General features: G+C 32.5%; 1 protein-coding gene across 1 annotated transcript; it reads right to left on the reverse strand.

Annotated features, from left to right (window-relative positions):
* Positions 1 to 1,587: 1,587 nt before the first annotated feature.
* On the reverse strand, positions 1,588 to 19,909 carry LOC106067588 (protein odd-skipped-like). Its single transcript, XM_056008748.1, has 9 exons — positions 19,792 to 19,909; positions 15,664 to 15,923; positions 15,450 to 15,577; positions 12,414 to 12,497; positions 11,854 to 11,976; positions 11,088 to 11,284; positions 10,306 to 10,438; positions 9,306 to 9,968; positions 1,588 to 9,064 (listed from the first exon to the last, which is right to left on the reverse strand). Exons 2-9 carry the CDS (start codon positions 15,896 to 15,898, stop codon positions 8,780 to 8,782), a joined length of 1,848 nt encoding a protein of 615 aa, XP_055864723.1. The 5' UTR covers positions 15,899 to 15,923; positions 19,792 to 19,909; the 3' UTR covers positions 1,588 to 8,779.
* Positions 19,910 to 21,384: the final 1,475 nt, after the last annotated feature.

The raw sequence follows: 21,384 nt of genomic DNA on the forward strand, positions 1-21,384 counted from the left end.
AAAGACAAAATTGTCACAACTGCGTATGATGATGTGAAGTGCTTTCAAGCAAAGTTACGACTGTGGATAAACCAAATATTAAGAGAAAATATTGTTCACTTCTCAACGTGATAGTAACTAAAAAGATTAAATAGGGCTGCAACATTCGGTAAAAATGTCTTACACCTGAAATCGTTATTAGATGCTTTCAATGACGGTTTTCGTGACTTCGTTTCATACGAGCAAGAATTTTCCTTGTTTGTAACTCCATTTTCATTTGCTCATGAAAATGGCGACTGATAATGTGCAACTAGAGCTGATAGAATTGCAGTCAGATTCTTAGTTGAAAACGAAGTATATAGAAGTGGCTGTGTTATTTAGTTATTTATCTGAACGGTACGTTGAATTTCGGAAATTTGCAGACAGAATTCTTGCTATGTTTGCTACTTTCGCTGTGAGCAGTTCTTTTCCATGATGAACCTCAATGTTCGAGATTATCTGATCAAAAATTGCTATCAGTGAGGAAAGTGTCAGTGACAAACAAACTTCAACCTGACAAAAAAGATGTCAAGCACCATGACAACGAAAATAAAGCGTAATCATAGTACTTTCTAATAAAATAATAATAATAACCATGGGACAGGTATACCATTAATTATTATATTCTATTGTATTGTTTCTAATTTACATACCACTAGTAGGCTATGTTTTCCAGCTGATTTTTGGCTGCGGCCCTACAGGTCATAGTAAGTTTTTATGCGGCTCATAGGTACACCTTAACGAGTTTGACATGCCTGCGCTAGATCTTACTTCGAAAGAAATGCTCTTTATTACTCGTCACCTAAAAGAATCTATAAATTGTTGGGGATCTTTTTTTTAAATGTGTCTTCATAGACTTAAAATTTGGAATCAGTAAACTCCATTTAGAAAGGGCTTTGAAGCTGTCATGATGCATCGTTGTTGTCTATAATATGTGTTCTGGTGCAAAGCATGATTCATTCCAGGTGTCGTACTGAATGGGCTTTTTATGTTTATCTTTTGTTTAGTCAACTTTAGTGCATAATTTTTTTTTTATATAGATGTTACATTTATCTTTAGATGTTTGTAAAATGTTTGACATGTTTCGGATGTTCCTTCAGCATTGAAGATAATTTACTTCCTAGTCCAAACCTCCCGAAGGACGACGAGGGGTGGGAGAGGGCATGGTTTGAACCCGGGACCATTGATAAGTCAGAAAGACAGTCCAGCGCCCAAACCGCTCGACCAGGCAGCCATCATTTTTTCTTGTAATACACCAGTCGCCTGAAACGTTTAAAACCTAGTCATGAAATGTGTTGTTTTTTTCTTTCTTCCAATTAGATGTGTATGTCTCTATACTCCCACCTTCTCAAGTGATCCAAATAAAAGGCCTGCATAGATTATTTCCTAAACTGAAACCTTTCCAAGCCATCCAAATAGTAGGCATAAACTGAAAGTTGTGCTCAGAGGACAGAGATTTTTATTTGATGATGATTCAATCACTTTTGTAATCAACTATTTACGGAGAAAGACACTGAATATAATATTTAGTAAAGACTTTTTCACATACAAATTAATTCAAAGTAAAAACCATGTTTCATTGTTTTAAATTGTTCCGACTACCCAAGTAACAAACAAAAATGTCATTGAAATACAGCACACTTCATTTACTTTTTGATTATGGAGACATTTATTTAGGACAGCAGCTATAATGCTCTCAAGAAACAACACCAGCTATAAGAGGGGAAAAAAAAAACACCAATTATTAACAAATGCCTAATAAATGTAACAATTTTGAGATATTGCTTCACAGCCTTGCCTTCGTCTATAAGAACTACATTTCTTTCTTAGTAGTGTCTCTAATGCATGTCAGTTGCTAAAACAAATAACACCAATTAATAATTTATAAAATGTTCCTTTTCCAAAGTAAAAATTAATCATAGTTACATAGCCCAGTCTAGTAAGAATCACTAGTGGAGAATAGCTTCTTTCATATATCTGAATTAAAAATTGGTCAGTGAATACAATGTCAGAAGTTAAAAAATAAGAATTAGTTGCTGCAATGGCTGAAACAATTCTATCTTTTAAAAACAAAATCTTAAGCAAAAGAAAACTGTTAAATTGACAGGCTTGTCAACATTAGAGTGATGTCATCACTTATAAACATAGAAGTACACAGTCATCTAAAATGAATCACATGAAGAACAAAAAAAAAAAAAGTATATTACAGTAAAATAACAAATGTTTCTTTAATAACTTTATAACAATTAGAACCAAGTTAAAAATATAGAAGATATTAGGAAAAGTAGGGTAAATAATACAACATTCAAATCTTACATGCAGTAATGGAATAAGATAGGAAATCTATTTCTAGTCCTACACAAAAGAAACAGTCGAATCACACGTATTTTATAAATAAATATGCTGAGAAATTAAAACCCAAAACAACTTAAGTCATTATTGCTCTAATTTAGCTAAACAGCAAGTCTACAAACTGGAATCGATTTTGTAAACTTGTATTCCTGAGAAAGAAAGAAAATAAAACCTTGGTACTGCTATCCAGAGCACCAGTGGGAAGTGATTTACATTGTTTGAGGCAAAAACCCGTTTAAAAAACAACAGCACACAGAGATATTGCAATATCAGTATGCTCAGAAGAAAAAAAAATCCTTTAGGAAGTTATCAATTACATTGTATGAATGACTTGTAGATCAACAAATGTTAAAGTAATGATTATCCAAAAGAAAACTATTTCTAGTTTGTTAATGTAATGAACATTAAAGCAGTTAGTAAAGGGTCATAAGTTTAAGGAAATTAAAAATACAAAAAAAACATTATGACAATAATTTGAGTTAAAACACAGGTTTAAATGGCATTCATAATTGGTAATTTCAAGACTATTTGAAATAATACACATCCAAGGACTAAAATATACCAATTACAATTTACTTAGGCAGAGTAAAAATTGAAAGTTGAGCAAATATTTTCACTTTGACATTAATCTTAGAAAACTAATGCTTTTTAAACGAATACCTGATTGCCTTTTAACATATTTAAATATAGGAAATTTTTTAAAAAATCAATTAGGCCGAAAATACATTATTGGAAATTTATTTAGTAAAAATTGATAACTACAATTAATACAAAATTATTTTTCCCTACAATGAAATTTAAACAATCTTATTAGCGTTTATGAATGATTGGGTCATAGGCACGCTACAATAAAATAATAAATTCAATTATTTTTAAATGTTTACAAATAAAAAAAAAAAAAGAGAAACAAGAGTGATATCATAAGAGAAAAAAAAATTAATACACAAGACACACAGATAGTATATAGATACACATATTTATATATATTTATATATAACACACACAAAAAACATCTATATATAAAATGTTAATATATATATATATGTATAATATTATCAATGTATTATTTCTAAAAAATAAAAATGTTATTTCTGCAATGAAAATTCCTCCATAAGAAACAATCTATTGCACCTGCTATTTAAATATATATATATATATATATATAGCTTAGCTGCTCTGAAATTATGCAAAATTTCCTTTAAGTCTTGATATAGGATTTCATACAGTTATAAACTGCAAAAATGGTGAACAAAAAATGCTGGCTAATGGAGGCTGACTGCATATTAGTTAGACATGAATAAATATATGATATTGACACATTGATGAGTCTGCTGCAAGTATTGAATATAAAAAGTTTTTAAAAAAATGCACTCCATTCCACAGAATGAAGGTAGGAGGTTTGAGGTAATAAGATTATCCCTGCTATCTGGAGCTCCATAAAAAAGGAGAGGCAAATAGAAATAATGTTGTCATTGTGTTTTGTTAAAAGATATTATTTGTTCAGAAATAATACAAATGTTGACACCACAGAAAAGATATAGACCAAAATGTGCAATTTCAGTTGTTTTTTTGCCATTGATTGCATTAAAATTGAGAACATTGCAGGCATTTGTGCAAATATTATAAACAAGATGCTGAATCATTAGAGCTACACTTTAACATTTTACCATTAGTATTAATTATTACTGTCAATAGTACCTGAAAAAAAAAAGCCAAAATTTGTATCTAAGCATTCATGTTAAAAGTATAGCCATAAAGAAACTTAGCAACAGAATGTTTTTTTAAGCATTTTGTCATTTTCAGCACCATGATCTTCAAATATATTTTGCTACACTATTTTATAAATACATTTATTGGTATTGTTTTGTATATAGTGAGAAATGAAACTGAACTTCTTATAGCTGCCAGTTACAAGGATACTACTAAGACAAATACTATTGCATAATGTGCCCTGTATCCAATCTGTGGTTCACACTGTTTATACAAACATTAAAAATTCAATTTAAAATAGTTGCACTGCAAGGTGCATAGTTCTAAGATTTACAGCAAAACCTGAATGTTAAAATAAGTGCACAAAATTGACTGGTACAAAAAAAAGTTCTTTATATGAATGCAGTGCAACAATCAAATAGTGTCTATAAATTCAACACGAAAGAGATGAAACAAATAAACTCAAACAATATTGCTAAAGTCATGTCAAACTGAGATAAGCATTAGGGCTTGTTTTCAATGAGGTCCATATTTGTTTTATATAATCCATGAGTCAATATACTGGAATGAGGCAACATTTAAACTTATTACTGTTGTTTCAATGAGTTTTATCATTATGCTGCAAGATTTCTAGTTTGCTGTTAAAATAAAGGAATTAATTTAAAAAAAAAAACAGAAAAAAAAAAAAACATGTGCATCACAAAACACAAATATATATATATTACATCAATATATATGTGAAATAATTGACATTTCTTTGAACAATAACACTTGGGTACAATGAATATCACTGGCAAAACAGAAAACAAATGATTATTGAGAGAACAAAAAAAAGTCATCAGTTCAATCATTACTTGCAATAGTAAAACAATTCTTTTTTAGCCCTATCCCCCTTTCTTCAAATATTTCTTGTTTGGTATATTTGTACACAAACACTCTTTTGTTTCCAGAGATTTCAGCTTGACAATAGTACTCAATATTTATTATTTCTACATGTGTCAGTCAATCTTGGGGTGTAAATAAAGGTGGATTAAAAGTTGATCAACAAAGAACTGTGTGTATCCTAATGAAAAAGTGAATTAAGCATATTATATACTTATATTTATAAAATCTACAGTCTAGTAAAAAAATGGGAGTAATATATATATATATAGACAGACTGCTTGAAGCCTAAATCTAAAATTAAAAATTTTAAAGACCAAATCATGAATTTAAAAAGGTTCTTGGAATTCAAGGCAGGGTATAATTTCAATTTTTAACAATATTTTTCTATTGTAAATGATTAGGAGACTCAATGATACAGACAGAAATAATGTATTAAGTCTTTTATCAGGTACCAGTAAGTAAAGAAAATTTTTTGAAATAAAACTATTAAAGTAATTATACATATATATATATATATATATATATATATAAAGTCATAATACATCAAACAATCAGTCAGGGGTGTTTTAAAAATAATAAGCTTAGTTTAAATTAAAAAAAAATAATTATTAGCTATAGTAGTCCACTCAAGACAATACAAGAACTCCCCAATCTTCCTATATGAGTTATATTAGCAAGTCTAGTCTGTCAAAGAAGTCTATAAATATGATTGAACACTAGTGATTAGGCTGAATAATTATTAAATAAATTGTACAAACCTATGCTAACAACTTCCCTGAGTCATACCTTTAAGTTCATGTGATATTACATAGAGTAATTGAAATTTTGGTCTAACAGAGAATTACTGTCACAAGTCTGTATCTTGTTGTGAACAATATTTATATTATGAAAATATGCTAAACTGTTCAATGATGAACAAAGTGCTTTAAAGATAAAAATATTTAACTAAAAAAAAAAAAACTTCAGTTACAAAAAGATTTAAACTTAAAAATTATTTTTGAAGAACACTTACTTTTAAGTATTGAACCATGTAAATATATTTGTTTATATTTTAGCTAATCAAATTCCTACAGTAAATGATTTAAATAGTAAACAAATCTATTTCATTTGTAATTATCTATTTACAAAAAACATTATTTGAAACATGAAAAAATGACTCAAATGATTCTTAATAAATAATTCTAATTCTAGGTAAAAACAATGCTGAAGTTAGGATTATTAAAATTATGTTGTTAAATGTACAGACCTTCCTACACTAGATTCCCCATGTTTTATGTAGAATATTCATTTCATTGTTACGTGTAAACCTATACCTTAAACTTAAATAATGCCTTTCAAGATAAGAGAATGAAATTTGATATATTACAAAAACAAATCAATATTCACACAAATAATATCTAGTAATATACATAGATACAATTTTTAAAAAATAATAATTAGGAAGTCAAAATTTTCTGAAAACAGACTAAGCTACAATTGGAAAACAATGATTTAAAAAAAAAAGGATTTTGACATTACACGTTTTTATATTTCAAAGAATGCTAATACAGGATCCAAAACTTCTGACTCACAGACCTGAATATAATATAATTTGTATGAGGTAGATTTACATATATGATGCCTTCAAACCTTTATGAAAGTCATCAAGATATAACCAAACAAAATAAGCAGAATATGTAAAATAAGAAACATTTCTTGTAAAATATTGACAGAATGTAGAATGGGTAGCATCTCATTTTTCAAACCTACTTTTACTTTACAGAAATCACACACCAACAATTGTCTTAATATTGTATTGAGATGTAGGTGTATATAAAGGAGTGACTTTTCATTATTTTAACAACCAAAAAAAGATGTATTAATGGGACGGGGCACACACAAAATGAGAGGTAGTCAATAGTAATACAAAAATGCAGACCTTTACTAGTAACATTATTAGGATAATGGTGCATAATAAATTAGCATCTATGATACTTAGCGTTTAAGTAAATTAATGATCCACCTAAACATAATAATGATACAAAAATGATTAATTAAAAATTTGATAAAGTTTTTATACTTAAAGTATAACAGCTCAATGTCAACATTCTACACTCAATTCTATTTTAATAGAAAGTAAAAAAAAAAATATAAATAATAAGGAGGAAACATAAAACAACGTAACCAGTACCATGTTATCTAAGGGCAGTTCCTATTCTATGTAGTTAATGATGACAAGATACCCCTGGATTGCAAATGTAGTCAAAACTGGAGTGAGGTATATCATGAGTTAGTGAACAACAAACTACAAATCATGACAATGATTCCCAATATTAATACAATCAACTCATACAACACAAGAAAAAAAAAGTTGAAAAAAGTTTCCTGCTGCCTTTATATGGAAGGCTGAATCCCTGAATAAATCTGCACAATACAATCATTTTAACTGGGCTGAATAATGAAAAAAAAAAGTTTATGAATCTAGTTATTCACTGTGAGACTCAGAGTACCTTTATGACAGCTCAAGACTGTAAGCAATACATAAAAACATCCCAAAAGGAAATACACATGATGTTTGTATCAATGTTTAAACTAGAATATCCCTTAGTACGATTTTAAACAAAATTAAATTAAAAGATAAAATTTCATTGTGTTAGAACAGAGAGAACTCATTCTAATCGATTTTTTAAAAAGTTTTAGCTTATCTTATTTATGAAAAGAATGCTTAGAAACAGAGTTACGATTCTACAGGTTACATTACTACACAAATAAGAACAGATAAATATTATGCAATGTTAAAAAGATACAAAGAACGATAATAAAACTGTGGGTAACCATCAAATGTGACTTGAGTGAAATGATCAAAAGTATAGGATTAAACAGTACATGGGAAAAATATAACTCTGAAATATTAGCTGCGTCTGTAATATTAATTATTTTCTATTAAAACTGACAACATGCTTTCCATCAAACCACACTCTAGCCAGCTAATAAACCAGCTGAAATATACTTGCTAGATAACTCATGATTGTTCTTTAGGAATTCATCACTGAACTGGTTTACAACAACAAACAACATGTCTATATATCAATGCAAAGTTGCCTAGCACACAGTAAATAGTAGTCTTACTATATACGATTCAGCATGTACGATTGAGGTAGAAATGTATAATTACAACCAATATGAAAATTCATGTAATACAGAAAACGAACCAAAAAAAAAAAAAAAAAAAAAAAAAAAAAAGAAACTCCAACATAAATTCTTTAAAGCTGTCTGAGTATATGCATTAAAAATTGTTTATGACTGCACAGAACAACTGTTAAATGCTAAGCAATACCATTTAAACTGAGATACTCCACTTTACCAGACTCCATTGAACAACTACAACACAATAATAACTCCGATTCACAGTATCTTTTTACTTCATTTTGAAAAGTTTATCAAAGTACCAGACGCAATGAATTTTCACATAAACAAGAAAAAATAGATTGTTCCTTTATCTCTTATTTTCTGAACTTAAAATACATTTGCCTAAAGAATCATCATTTTTATTTGTTGCCATTATACCATTGATATGGCTTCTTCATATTTGAGCAATCACAGGAAATAGAAACCCCATTATTAAATATCAATTTAAGCTTCCAATAACTTCACAGTAATGGTTTATTTAATGGTTGTACTAGGAATAGTTATATAAAAGAAAAAAAAAAGTCCTCAAGATTCCAAAACATTTTTCTATCAATACATGAAACCAAAGTTATATTAATTAAATCTTTAGTTAAAATAACTACTGCAAACCATATTTTTGTGTGTCTCACAGCCTGAAACATAGAATTTAATGCATCATTTGGTCAGGCCTATGTTGTTGGTTGACAAAATGAAGGTGGAAATCATTGCGATCTGCACAGATCTTGTGACAGATGCTGCACTGCCATGGGCTCATCTCACCATGCAGGGACTTGTGCAGAAAGTACAATCCTCGCTCTTCAAAACTGATGCGGCAGTGCTGGCAGCGATACAGTCGTCCTTGAGATTCATAATAGATGAGTAGGTCCTCCAAAGAGGGAAGTTCTCCTGGCATACTGGTGTTATTGTATTGGGTACCTATTTCTCTTGTTATCTGAGAAGAAAACGATAGTACTCTACATGTAAAGTAAATAGTTAAAAAATAAAGAAGAAAAAAATACTAAAGCAGAAAGATTAAAAGCTATAATTGATTTACACAAGACCTTAAGGTTTATATAATTTCATTACAAGAACAATGACTTGACCATCAATATTTGTTTGTAAGATGCAAGAGCAATAACTTAACCCCTCCCCCCAAATGTATGTTCCAAATAATGTAAATGTTTGTTTATTACCTTTGGTTTTGAAATGTTCACATGAAGCTCTGGAATCTCCTGAGATCTCTGCACAAGGCCTTGTAATGTAGAGAAGAACTCTGACAGGTTGCTTGTGGAGTCAGCAATAGACCTAACATGCTCTGCACTTTGACCATGTCTCAATGAATTCATTGGATTCATAGAATTCATCGAGTTCGTTCTGCGATTAGGAGGTAGAAATCGTGGACTATTGTAAAACTTGCTGGCAAGAACATCTAGACCTGGAATAGGAGATGCATCTTTACGGCCTGTAGTCATCGAAAGGGGACTTCCTTGCTCTGGATCTGATGGGTTGGAGTAGGATCTGGCTAAGTTTGCTGAAAATGGTGGCAGTCGAGTTTGGCTGCGGGAACCACCAGAGGTTAGTGATGAGGTTGGAGATCCGTGACTGAAATGGTGATGATCTCTAGATGATGGGGAAGCTGATGGGAAATGATTATCTGATGGAAATCGGACTCCTCCTGGTGAGAGTGGCTCCTGCTTCACTTGAGAATTTTCACTGTGGTGATTCTGTCCTCTGCTAGCTAGCTGTGAGCAAATTGTATCAATACGTCTCATAGCTTCAGAATCCATTGTCAAAGACATATGTCCAGGAGATTTGTCTGGCGATGTCAATGTTGGGCTTGGTAAGGACATGACAACCTTAAAAGAGTATGACATGAATTAGCACATTAAATTCCTAATTGTTTAATTGTACAACTTAAGAAAACCTAAATCTGACTTTCAACTTGTGAAAAATGTTGACAAATGATTAAATAAAAAAAAGACTTGAAAAAAATTACAAAATATACATGTACGTCTCTCAATATGACAACATAAATACACTATATATAGAACCTTCAGTAAGTAGGTAGCAATAATGCTGAATTATAACTACAAATGTAAAGCTAAGTGCTGAAACAATGAATAATGCATACATACACGCATAATGATGGAATGCCTGTAATTTATAAGAAAAGATATTTAAAAAAAAAACAACCTGAGATGGTGGGTCACCGCTATCACTGTCAAAGCTGGATGAATGCCTGCGTGTGTCATATGTTAACAGTTTGTGACTTTCTTGAAGATGCTGATTTAATGCCTCAACATTTGTAGCAGTGAATGGGCACTGACTGAGAAAAGGATTTTAGATATTTAGCAAATGAATGAATAAATGAATTTTTTTTTGACACCTTAATCCTTGCACTTTCAGTTTAATTTCAGTTTAAATTTTTATCCCCAAGGCACTACACTGACAAGAAGACGTTAAACCGTAAACAATAAACATTTCTAATTTTTTCAGGTTATCAAAAGTCTCATCTCAAAAGCTTTGCCTAAAAATAGATGTAGGCTTTCACCACAGACCAATCAATTGAAGTTATTGTTGACTTCCACTTCTTCTGGCACTGAAAGTGTTATCAGACAACAGTAAGCCCAAGTTTGTTAACTCACAAATTCAGATTTACGCCTTTAGATATTTTATTAAAGAACGAATGAAATAACAATATCCTTTAGCTTCAAAGATTTATTTATGATAGTACCTTTTTTCAATATTATGCTTAACTAATATATATATATATATATTTAAGCTAATAATGTATAAGTAAAGATACCATCTTAACATTTTCCTAATTTCTGCCGATTTATTTCAGATTTCTATTTATAAATTGACATTTAAGATTAGATTTCTAATTGTAATCACAGTAAATTTGGCAGCTATAAAAACTTTAAATTAAAAACCTAAGAATAAAATAACATATTATTTAGGAAAAAGCAACATACCTGCAAGACAAAACATTTGCAGTTGGGTGAAGTTTCAGATGTCTCTGTAACTGCTCATCTCTGTCAAAACGTTTGTTGCAAATGTAACAGCAAAAAGGCTTCATATGAAGCAAGCGATGTTGAAAAAGATTGGATCTGGCAGCAAATCTTTTGTCACACAAGGTGCAGGCATAAGGTTTAATTCCGAAATGAATGTTCTAAAAACAATGAAAAAGGTATCCATATTGTTCTTAGAAAAAAAAAAATTAAAAAATTTATAGGAATGTAAGACATGTATTGATTTCAATAACAACAAAGCTCAGAAGTCATACATATGCATGCAGTTTAACAAGTTTAAAACAAGATATTCTAGATTCAATTAAATGTCATTTTTCTCTTCTTGTCTAAAATCATTAACCAAAGATAAAAGTAAATAAATAACTTAACATTATTTTTTTTTTCAATTTCAATTTTTTTTTTTTAACTTATAGATTAGTCATTTTTCAGAACCAAAGTAAGGGTTCTTCAAATATATTTTAAAGCAAGAGTAGAGTCATAAAGTTGCTCCTGAGACAGTAAGTCATAATATAGATAATATTATCTAAAGCTCACAGGTTTTATTTTTGGTCACCCAAAAGTTTCAAAGTAATATTAACAAGGACATTGTTTACATTTAGTGACATACAAGTATTAGTTAAGACATGACTTTTCTTTGTGAAATAATGGAAGACGTTCAATGTAATAGAGCCAATAACTGTAATATATTTATATTAATCAAACAGCACACCTGATGTTCCATCAAAATGTTCTTGTAACCAAAGCGTCTGTGACAAATATTACATTCGAAAGGTTTTTTCTTTTCATGGGTCAACTGTATATGTCTTGTTATGGCTGCTTTAGAAACTACAACCTTAAAATAATGATTAATTAGTAATATAATTTGAATAAGAGTTCTAAGATTTTATCAAACAATATATATATATATATATATATATATATATATACACATATAGTGCTTTTTTTGTAAAAAAAAAATAAATACTCAATGATTAGGTGCTGGTACTCAGTGATGGATTGGCTAACTTTTAACTACTAATAAACTAATAATAAACATTAAAATACAAAAGTAATAATGTTCCCAACATTCAAAAAGGTGCCGGTACGATGTACCAGTGCGTTCTGTCACAAAAAAAGCACATATAATAAATCATACAAATATTGAAAAACTTTTAAAGCTGACAATCAAGATCCAACCAATATTTGAACTCAGCACACCCAGCTAGCCGTCATTAATGTAAAATTTATTAAAAATGTCTTAAAAATGTTTTTCTCTTAACTGAAACATACTTTGCCACACAGAGAACACACAAAGCTATCCCCTTGTCTTGTATAAGCAATGGATGAGATGCTGGGCTCGCTGCGATCATGGTGCTATTGAAGACAAAAATATGTTATAAGATATATATTGTACAATTTATAAAATATGTGCTAATTTTTTTCTAATTCACTAATGTGAAATTGAATAAATAGTGAAGATCATTTCAGCGTTTCTCAACCTTTAGCTTGTGATGCCCCCCCCCTCCAATCCATTATAAAAAGGCATGTTTGTACTTTCTCAGCCAGCCATGGCAAACAAATTTCCTGTATTCTGGTCTGCAGAAATGTATTCTACAGTGCACTCATTAACATAGTAAAAAATAAAAAAAAACAAAAAAAAAAAACAGGTTCAATAAACAAGGGAAAGCCAGATACTGAAATGTGAGAGACATTCCTGGCACATAATGTATTTGACTACCGCCCTTAGCTGCACTCTCTTTCTAATCTTCACGAATGACCTCCCGGACCTCATTTCGGTCAATAAGGCACTTTATGCAGACGACCTTTTAATTTGGACTACAGAGAAATATCCAGTGCTGACTAGATCCAAACTAAATAGAGCCCTCACAACTATCTCCACATATTCAAAATTATGGAAAGTGGAAATAAACAAAGAAAAGTCAGTTTATTCAATCTTTAGCCACAGCAACAAAACAGCAAAAAGAAACTACATCCTAAAAATAGACTCTCAGCCAATAAATAAAGAAGAAAATCCAACATATCTTGGTGTAAAACTAGACCAAAGACTGTCTCTAAAACACTTTATGGCAGATTTAAAAGAAAAGGCATCACAAAGATTAAACATAATAAAACACCTAGCAGGAACATCCTGGGGAGCTGAAAAGAAAACCTTAAGACAGTTATACACTGGATATGTCAGATCTGTAATGGATAACTGTCTCTCCATACAAGTAGCTGCCAACAAAACCTATCAATCATCATTAGATACAATCCAAAACCAAGCCTTGCGGCTAATTAGTGGAGGTATGAGAACTACTCCCACAGCAGCCTGTGAAATAGACTCCAATATTGAACCTCTTAAGTTAAGGCGCAACAGAGCAGCATTAGAAGCTATTGAGAGATACAGAAGGTTGGAGGACGATCATCCAAATAAATTACTAACACAGAGAAATAGGAAAAACAACCGAAAAAAAGCAAAGGACTCTGATCCAACTTACGAACTAGCCCTAAAACACCACCTACCCAATAACAGAGAAAAAATTACCAGGTTTTCAAACATTACACCCGGACTAAACTACAAACAACCAACCATCAAAACACATTTATTAAATAACACCTTAACAAAAGAATCAAATCCAATGGAGCTCAAAGTAGGCACGCTTGAAACAATTGAAAGCTATCAAAAAACAGCTATCCATATTTATACAGACGGATAGGCTTTCAAAGCTACCAATGCTGGTCTTGGTGCATTCCTGGTCTTCCCTAAAAATAAACACTTTGAGATAAGCGCACCCTGTGGCGATTACTGCTTCCAAGCCGAAATTGAGCCAATTACCATAGCACTACAGATAGTGGAAAACAAATTATATGAAGGAGTGCAACCACCATCAGATATTGTTGTCTTTACAGACTCCCAATCTACTCTGCAAGCACTTAACAGCAGCACCTCAAACAGCCCAAGAGAGTTGACAACACTCATTGTGATAATCCATCAGATGATATCAAAATTAAATATCAATATCACACTACAGTGGATCCCTGGACACATTGGCATCATGGGAAATGAAAAGGCAGATAAGCTATCAAAGGCAGGTTCATCTAAGGAACAACCAGATAGACCTGTTAACTACCTCACCCTAAGGTCAATGTTAGTCAACAATCACAAAGAGGAGTGGCTCAACCAATGGGCATCAGGAAACACAGGCAGAGCCATGTACAGAGAAATGACTACGCCTAACAAACTGGACGGTATTAACTTCCTCCCCCGTAAAGAACAATCTACAATCTTCCAACTAAGAACAGGACACACACCACTATTAAATTACCACCTGAACAAAATAAACTCCACACAACTACCCCTTTGCAGACACAGCGCCCACCCCTTTGAAACCGTAAACCATATCCTCTTTAAATGCCCCTCCCTAATCCACCTTAAGCAGACCCTACTTCCACTACAGCCCAACATAACCAACACCCTGTACGGTAGTGCTGAACAACTGAAGAAAACAGCACACTTTTTTCCTTGGCACAGTCTGCAAAAGAGCTTTCAGCTCAGCAGCAATAAAGCTGGCTAGAAGAAGAAGAAGATTTGACTACCGTAAGATCATCATTGTGTAAAAATAAACCAACCCTTTGTGTTTGTTTAAAATAAAAAAAGACCTCATCAGAATGATGATACAGTGGTTATGAGAGATTTAAGTGTTTTAATATGAAAAAGACAAGTTGGCATAGACACATTAGAATGTCTCCTGATAGAATTACATTTTTAAACATCAGTAATAATGTCCTTTCTACTTGATCAATGTTGAAATATGGAAATATAAGGTGGTTGATCGTTGTGCTAGCCACATGACACCCTCATTGACCGTCAGCCATAGAAACATCTGCCTTAATAGGGCACAAGGTTTGAAAGGAGTACTTTCCTTTATTTTATTTTTTTCAAAATACAAATAAAGTCTTAAACAGGAAGTGTTGTGGTCTAGTGGTAAAGCCCTTGGGTTAGGGGGTCCTGGGTTTGAATCCAGGTGAAGACTGGGATTTTTTATTTCAAGATTTTTAAGGCGCCTCTGAGTCCACCCAGCTCTAATGTGGCCACCCTGATAACTATGGGCCACAGAAACAGATACCTTTACATCATCTGTTCTTTACTTCTTAAGTCTTATACCTTTTTTGGATTCAATAAATTCCTTTTTAATTAATTTTATGTAAAATAAGGGTTATTTCAGAAGCAACTAGAGACTCCCTTTCCTTTTTTAATAAAAGTAAATAAGAGATCAAAGAAAATAAGTTTTCAACTACAAAATAAACACTGGAGAGAAGGCTTACGTCTGAAGAGCTTTGGTGAGAATGTGAAGGTCCAGGTGTTGACTGAGATGATCCATGACTGGAACTATTAGAGTGTCTGGAGTACATTGGTGATGTTGACAAGGGAAGATGGCTGCTAGATCTATAGTCTGGTAGGAAAGGGAAATTTATAAAATGTGTCTTACTTTAAAACAAGTTTATAATTATTTATGACTCAATGAGCTAAAACTCTGACCTGGAGATGCCATGGAGCTACCACTGCTCAGAGATGCAGTTTGTGGGAGCATTCCTATGAGTTCACTGATGCTGCTGCTGCCAGATGTTAGCTGCTGGTGTAGCTGTTGTTGTTGCTGCTGTATGGACTGATGTAATTGCTGTAGATGCTGGTCCTGCAAGATGTCCGGACTCTGGCTTTGACCTGGTTGTCCTGTTCCTGGCATTCCATGATCATTTACAGGATAGGAATCCATACTGGAGTTCAAGGTTCAATGCACCCTGAAATGGGAAAACTAGAAGCTAATTTTTTTTTCCCTATCCATGAAATGGATTTATGTAGAAAATAAAATTTTGTTTCATTTAATAGACTACTCTGATTATTTTTCAAGAATTATATTAACATAATATTAACATAATATGAGGCGCGGTGGCTGATCGATAAAATGCTTGGCTACTGAACCGGGGTCCGAATCCTGGGATTTTTAACTTCAGGATCTTCAGGCCCCTCTGAGTCTACCCAGCTCTAATGGGTACCTAACCTTAGTTGGGGAAAAGTAAAGGCGGTTGTTCGTTGTGCTGGCCACATGACACCCTCGTTAACCGTACACCACAGAAACAGATGACCTTTACATCATCTGCCCTATAGACCACAAGGTCTGAAAGGGGAACTTTACTTTACTTTATATTTACATAATATTGACAAATTAAATATATTCATTTTTTTTTTTTTGCTTTTCTGGCTAGCTTTTTATTGCTGAGCAGTAGGTTATTTATACACAATGCCAGTAAAAAAAATGCTGTTATTCTAAACTGTTCTAAAATGGCACATATGTTGTCTGACCTGTTCTACCTGGTACTATTTCTTTCATTTGAGATACAGGTCTAGGTAATGAGACAAGATCTTGGGGTAATTACAACAGTGAGTAAATTGTAGCCCAGTCTTATTAACATTATCTGAAATCTTATAAATTACAGACATTTCATCAAGGCAGATAATTATAGCATACATATATGCTTATCTATCATGTGTTAATCTACAGTAAGTTCCCCTTTCAGACCTTGCGATCTATAGGGCAGATGATGTAAATGTCATCTGTTTCTTTGGTCCGAAGTTAAAGTGGGTGTCATGTGGCCAGCACAACGACCAACCACCTTTACTTTTCCCCAACTAATGTCAGGTAAACATTAGAGTTGGGTGGACTCATTGGTGCCCAAAGATCCCAAAATTAAAAATCCCCAGTCTTCACAAGGTTTTGAACCCATGGAAGCAAAACTAAGTGCTTTACCGATCACCAACCAGGCATCCTGTGTTAATCTAGTCCTGCATTTTAATAAGAGACTTAAACTCAACAAGAAGTGATTGATTTTCCTGGCTTAGTTAGGTTAACGTATTCATTGCTCTAATAAAACTAAGAAAGGAAGAGCATTTAAGAATCTGTCCCAGCATTATATATAAAATTTACATCTATCTTTATCACGTCTCTCCTGAAATTTTATTAGATTGTGTTAGTTGTTTTTTTTTTTTGTAAATTTAGGTTCATTGTTAAGTGTCCTAAGAATCAGGTAGGGTTAGATTGGCTAGATCTATATAATGTGTATATAAATATATATATTTATAAATCTAGAATTCTAGTATCTAGATCTATACTATCATAACTATGTGAGTTTTGTGACGTATGTCTATTCTAGATAAATTTATAATAAATCATCATCTTAACTTGTACAAGTCTTAATTCTAGACAGTCTTAGTAAAACTAGATTTAACTAGATCGAGTAGACAGTAGATAATCTAAATCTAGTCACTAGACTAGTGACTAGTCACTAGAGTCAATCTAGTAATCTAGTCCTAGAGTCCCCTATAAAATTATAATATCTTGAAACATCTTCAGAGAATATATATCTAGATCTAATTAAAGTAAAATTTAATTATTATTTAATATAAAAATATTAATTATTATTTTTAAATTATTATAATTAGTATAATTATATTATAATAGTTTATAGAGTACTGTAACTAGATCTAGGTCTAGATCTTTTTTCTGGATCTACTTTTTAAAAATCTAAACAGAGATTTTAGATCTAAACTCTAGATCTACATTCTACTGATTCTGGATCTAAAATTAAAATGACTAAAAGTCTAAATTGTTAGTAAACTAGCTAGATCTAGATTTTCTAGATCAGATTCTAGAAAGAGATGAGATCTATCATCTAGACCTAGTCTAGGGCTAGAGTGACCTAGACTAGAATAATCTAGTCTATTCTCTAGACCTCTAGAGACCATCATGATACACTAGATTGTCTAGAAATCTAGAATCTAGATATATAGTAGCTTCTTATATTAGGCACAGCTCATCAAATTCTCCTTTAAGAAACACGTCGCTTTTTTTGTTTATAATTAATTTGTTTTTATGTTTGGAGCTAAAAACGACGTTTCGGGACAGTGCATGTCCAATTTTAGTTAAGTTCCTGAATTTTTGTTCCGCTTTTCCAAAGCAGATGGCAGTTTTTTAGATTCTCGGTAACCAAAGTATGTAAAGCTATTGTTTTAACCTCCCCCGGCAATTCATTAACCCATATAAGGGATGAAGGCTATATTATTAGCCTGTTTGATCGTAGGCTGGTGGATATATCAAAATAAGCTTCCAAACATCTTTAGAAAGACATTCCAATCACATTCATACTGTTAGCTGTTAAATAAATTAAAAAAGGAGGTGTTTCAATGAATAATAATGAATTAAACACATTCTCCTATAGTGCACAAGGCAAAATCGTAATAAGAAATATTATTGGGATTAATAAATCTATGATTTTTTTAAATAAATAAATGTGACCTAGATCGAGATATCTAGAATATATAATTTATGAATGAAAGAAAAAGTGCGGGCTGCTAATTTGAAGCCAGAGACCATGCCCACTGCAGGTGATCACGCCAGGCGAGTGCTAATGGTGAGGAGAGGTATAGGCCTACACTAAGCGTGTAGTGTCACAACCTATCATACAGGCAGTGGAGGGAAGGGGGAGAGAGTCATGAAAAGAATTATAAGCATCTATGGGAGGGAGGGGATGTTAAGGTGTAACAAAACGAACATCCAAATTATGAAAACAAGAGGGTCCTTGGATGGGAATTTAAAGAAAGAGACAGAGAATACATGTAGCCTAGTTGAAAATATCATGTTTATTAAATTATAATAATTAATTTATAGATCTATAATTATAGGCCTATAGATTTATTTCTGTCTGTTTCTACACATAGATTATATAGGTAGGCATATATGTATATATATATATCTAGAGAGAGAGAGAGAGAGAGGCAATATATACTATAAATACATATTGCAGAAGTGAATCTACTCCTTTTAATACAATCTAAATAATTTTTAATTAACACAGATATAATTTATTAGCAATAACATAGTGGTGTTTCTTAACGGTGCTCGATGTGCGCTAAAGGAGAAAGCACAAAAACTGCGTTTATTATAGGAGCATGAAGTGACCTGATTTATTTTAAAATAAAATCTTGACTATGAGTGGTAATTCAAAGAAACACAGCTATTTTTATAGTCCTTTAGTTGCAGAATAAGAATCTGCTTTCAGTTTTTTTGTACGTTAAACCGTCACCAAATAAAAAAATAAAATAAAAATTTGACCTAGTTCCCAAATACGGTGTGCCTAATATAAGAATCTACTTATATAATAAATATAATAGTAGAGTATATCATAGATCTAGATCTCAGTCTAGATCATGTAGACCTAGAATCTACTAGATCTAGATCTAATTAATTTTGGTTCAATGTTGAATGAGTAGTGAGCCAGTTAGAGAAGTAGTTCAGTAGTTAGTTGAGTTCAAGAGTGACAAGTGGCATTGTCACTCATTCAATCTCTATCATTGTGACATGAGAAGTAAGAGTGTAGTACTAGATCTAGATCTAGTAAAGTAACTTAGTAAGTTAAGTAAGTAAGAGTAAGAAAGACTTGTTATTATATTATATTATTTATACTATCCTAGATCTTATCTAAGAATCTAGGTCTCTATTAAGACTCAGTACAGAATAGATCTATAGTGTACAATTTAGCGTACATTTATATCTAAATTGCCCAAAGCATTAAACTATTATAAACAAAACCTTCAAAATGTGTCATTACATACTCATTCTGACTCTAGTTACTACGCTATGTGTCAGCCATTTTGAACCGGATACGGACGTAACACATTCGATTGTAGCGCAATCAGTGTATGAAATGCAGCCAATGAGTGGAAATATAAAAAACGCCGACTATGAACATTTAATATATTCAATTTTATTTGTATTGTGCTCCTCCTACCGATCTGAAAGTGAGGCTGCATTGAGGAGCAGGGAAGATTCGAGGGGAGACAAATATCTATAACGTAACTTGGCTGTTTTCCCGACCAAAAAAAAAACAACACCAAAACAAACAAGACAATACTTTCTTTCGGCTTATCAGTTCATTAATATATACAGTTAAGATCTTTACTGGCGGATCGGTTTATTTATTTTGGGGGGAGGGGGCGTAGAGTCTGAATAGTTCAGAGTTGAAAGTGTAGATATCTCGATTGGTTGGAATACACACGTTCACAATCGTACACGAGGCTAGCCAAACCATCGAAGTATCACATAAACATTATTTTTAAAAGTAGGCCTACACATAGGTCTACTCGCCGAAAGCGTGAACACACCTACATCTGCTTGTGAAACTCCAATATTTAACCTTTAAATTTAATCAGGGCATAAACAGTGCAAACACTAAAAGCCCAGCCCCTTGCTTTAGAGGGGCCCCGCGATAGAGAGAATCTGTTGTCACCGCGTCAGCCCATCGTACAAATAGCCTAGGCCTATCCCCGAATCCGTGATCTGATATATATGACACTCGCCCAGGCCTCGCTCACTGCTATGGCCACCTTAGAAGTTAATTAAAGGATTGCACATGTTATCCCCAATTATGAAAATTTAACTATCTAACAAAACGGAATATAGAAAAGCAAATCAAAAGAAGTAGTCTAAAGTTGAGCTAGCATTTTGAGTTGTAGTTCCAAATTTCATACGTTCCTTCACAACTGAATATTCTAGCGCTATAATATCCTCCTGCTGTTATGGCTATGGCGGCAGAGAGGGTTCGAATCCGGGAGCGCATAATTTAGGCCCACCACACGACTAGGCAGCCAGCACTATCGAATACAGGGGAGGGAGAGACACCCCCCTCACACTCTACCGCCCCCCCCCCCCCCCCCCGATTGGACGGGTCGTATTTTTTTTTTTAAATTTAAAAAAAATAAAAATTACACGCAGATTGTGTACAAAAGTACTTTTCTATTACATATTTACCACACTCATGTTGCATAAAAAGCCTAATTACATCACCTATACACTACTTGTCTTAGGCTACAGTTTTAAAAAAAAATTGTTAAGACAGCATATCCAAACAAACCATGCAACGTCAGTGTGAAGGTTGAACTTAAATTGTTTAAATTCTCGGGGACGTCTTTGCAAGAACTCAACTAATGTCATCTTCTGCGTCAAGCCTATATATAGTGTACTTTAGTCGATAACTGACAGGCTGGAAAATTCAGTTTCGCAAAGATATGTTGTTGGAAAGAAGACAAAACACAATCTCAGATACAACGCGCGGGATATGATAGCAAATATTATACTTTATCCACAGTTGTTTAGCTTGGCCTACATTGAAGAGGGACTTCTAAGGTTCCGACAGTTACGCTGGGCAG

This window comes from Biomphalaria glabrata, chromosome 13 (genome assembly GCF_947242115.1).
Source record: "Biomphalaria glabrata chromosome 13, xgBioGlab47.1, whole genome shotgun sequence".
Classification (NCBI taxonomy): Eukaryota; Metazoa; Mollusca; class Gastropoda; family Planorbidae; genus Biomphalaria; species Biomphalaria glabrata.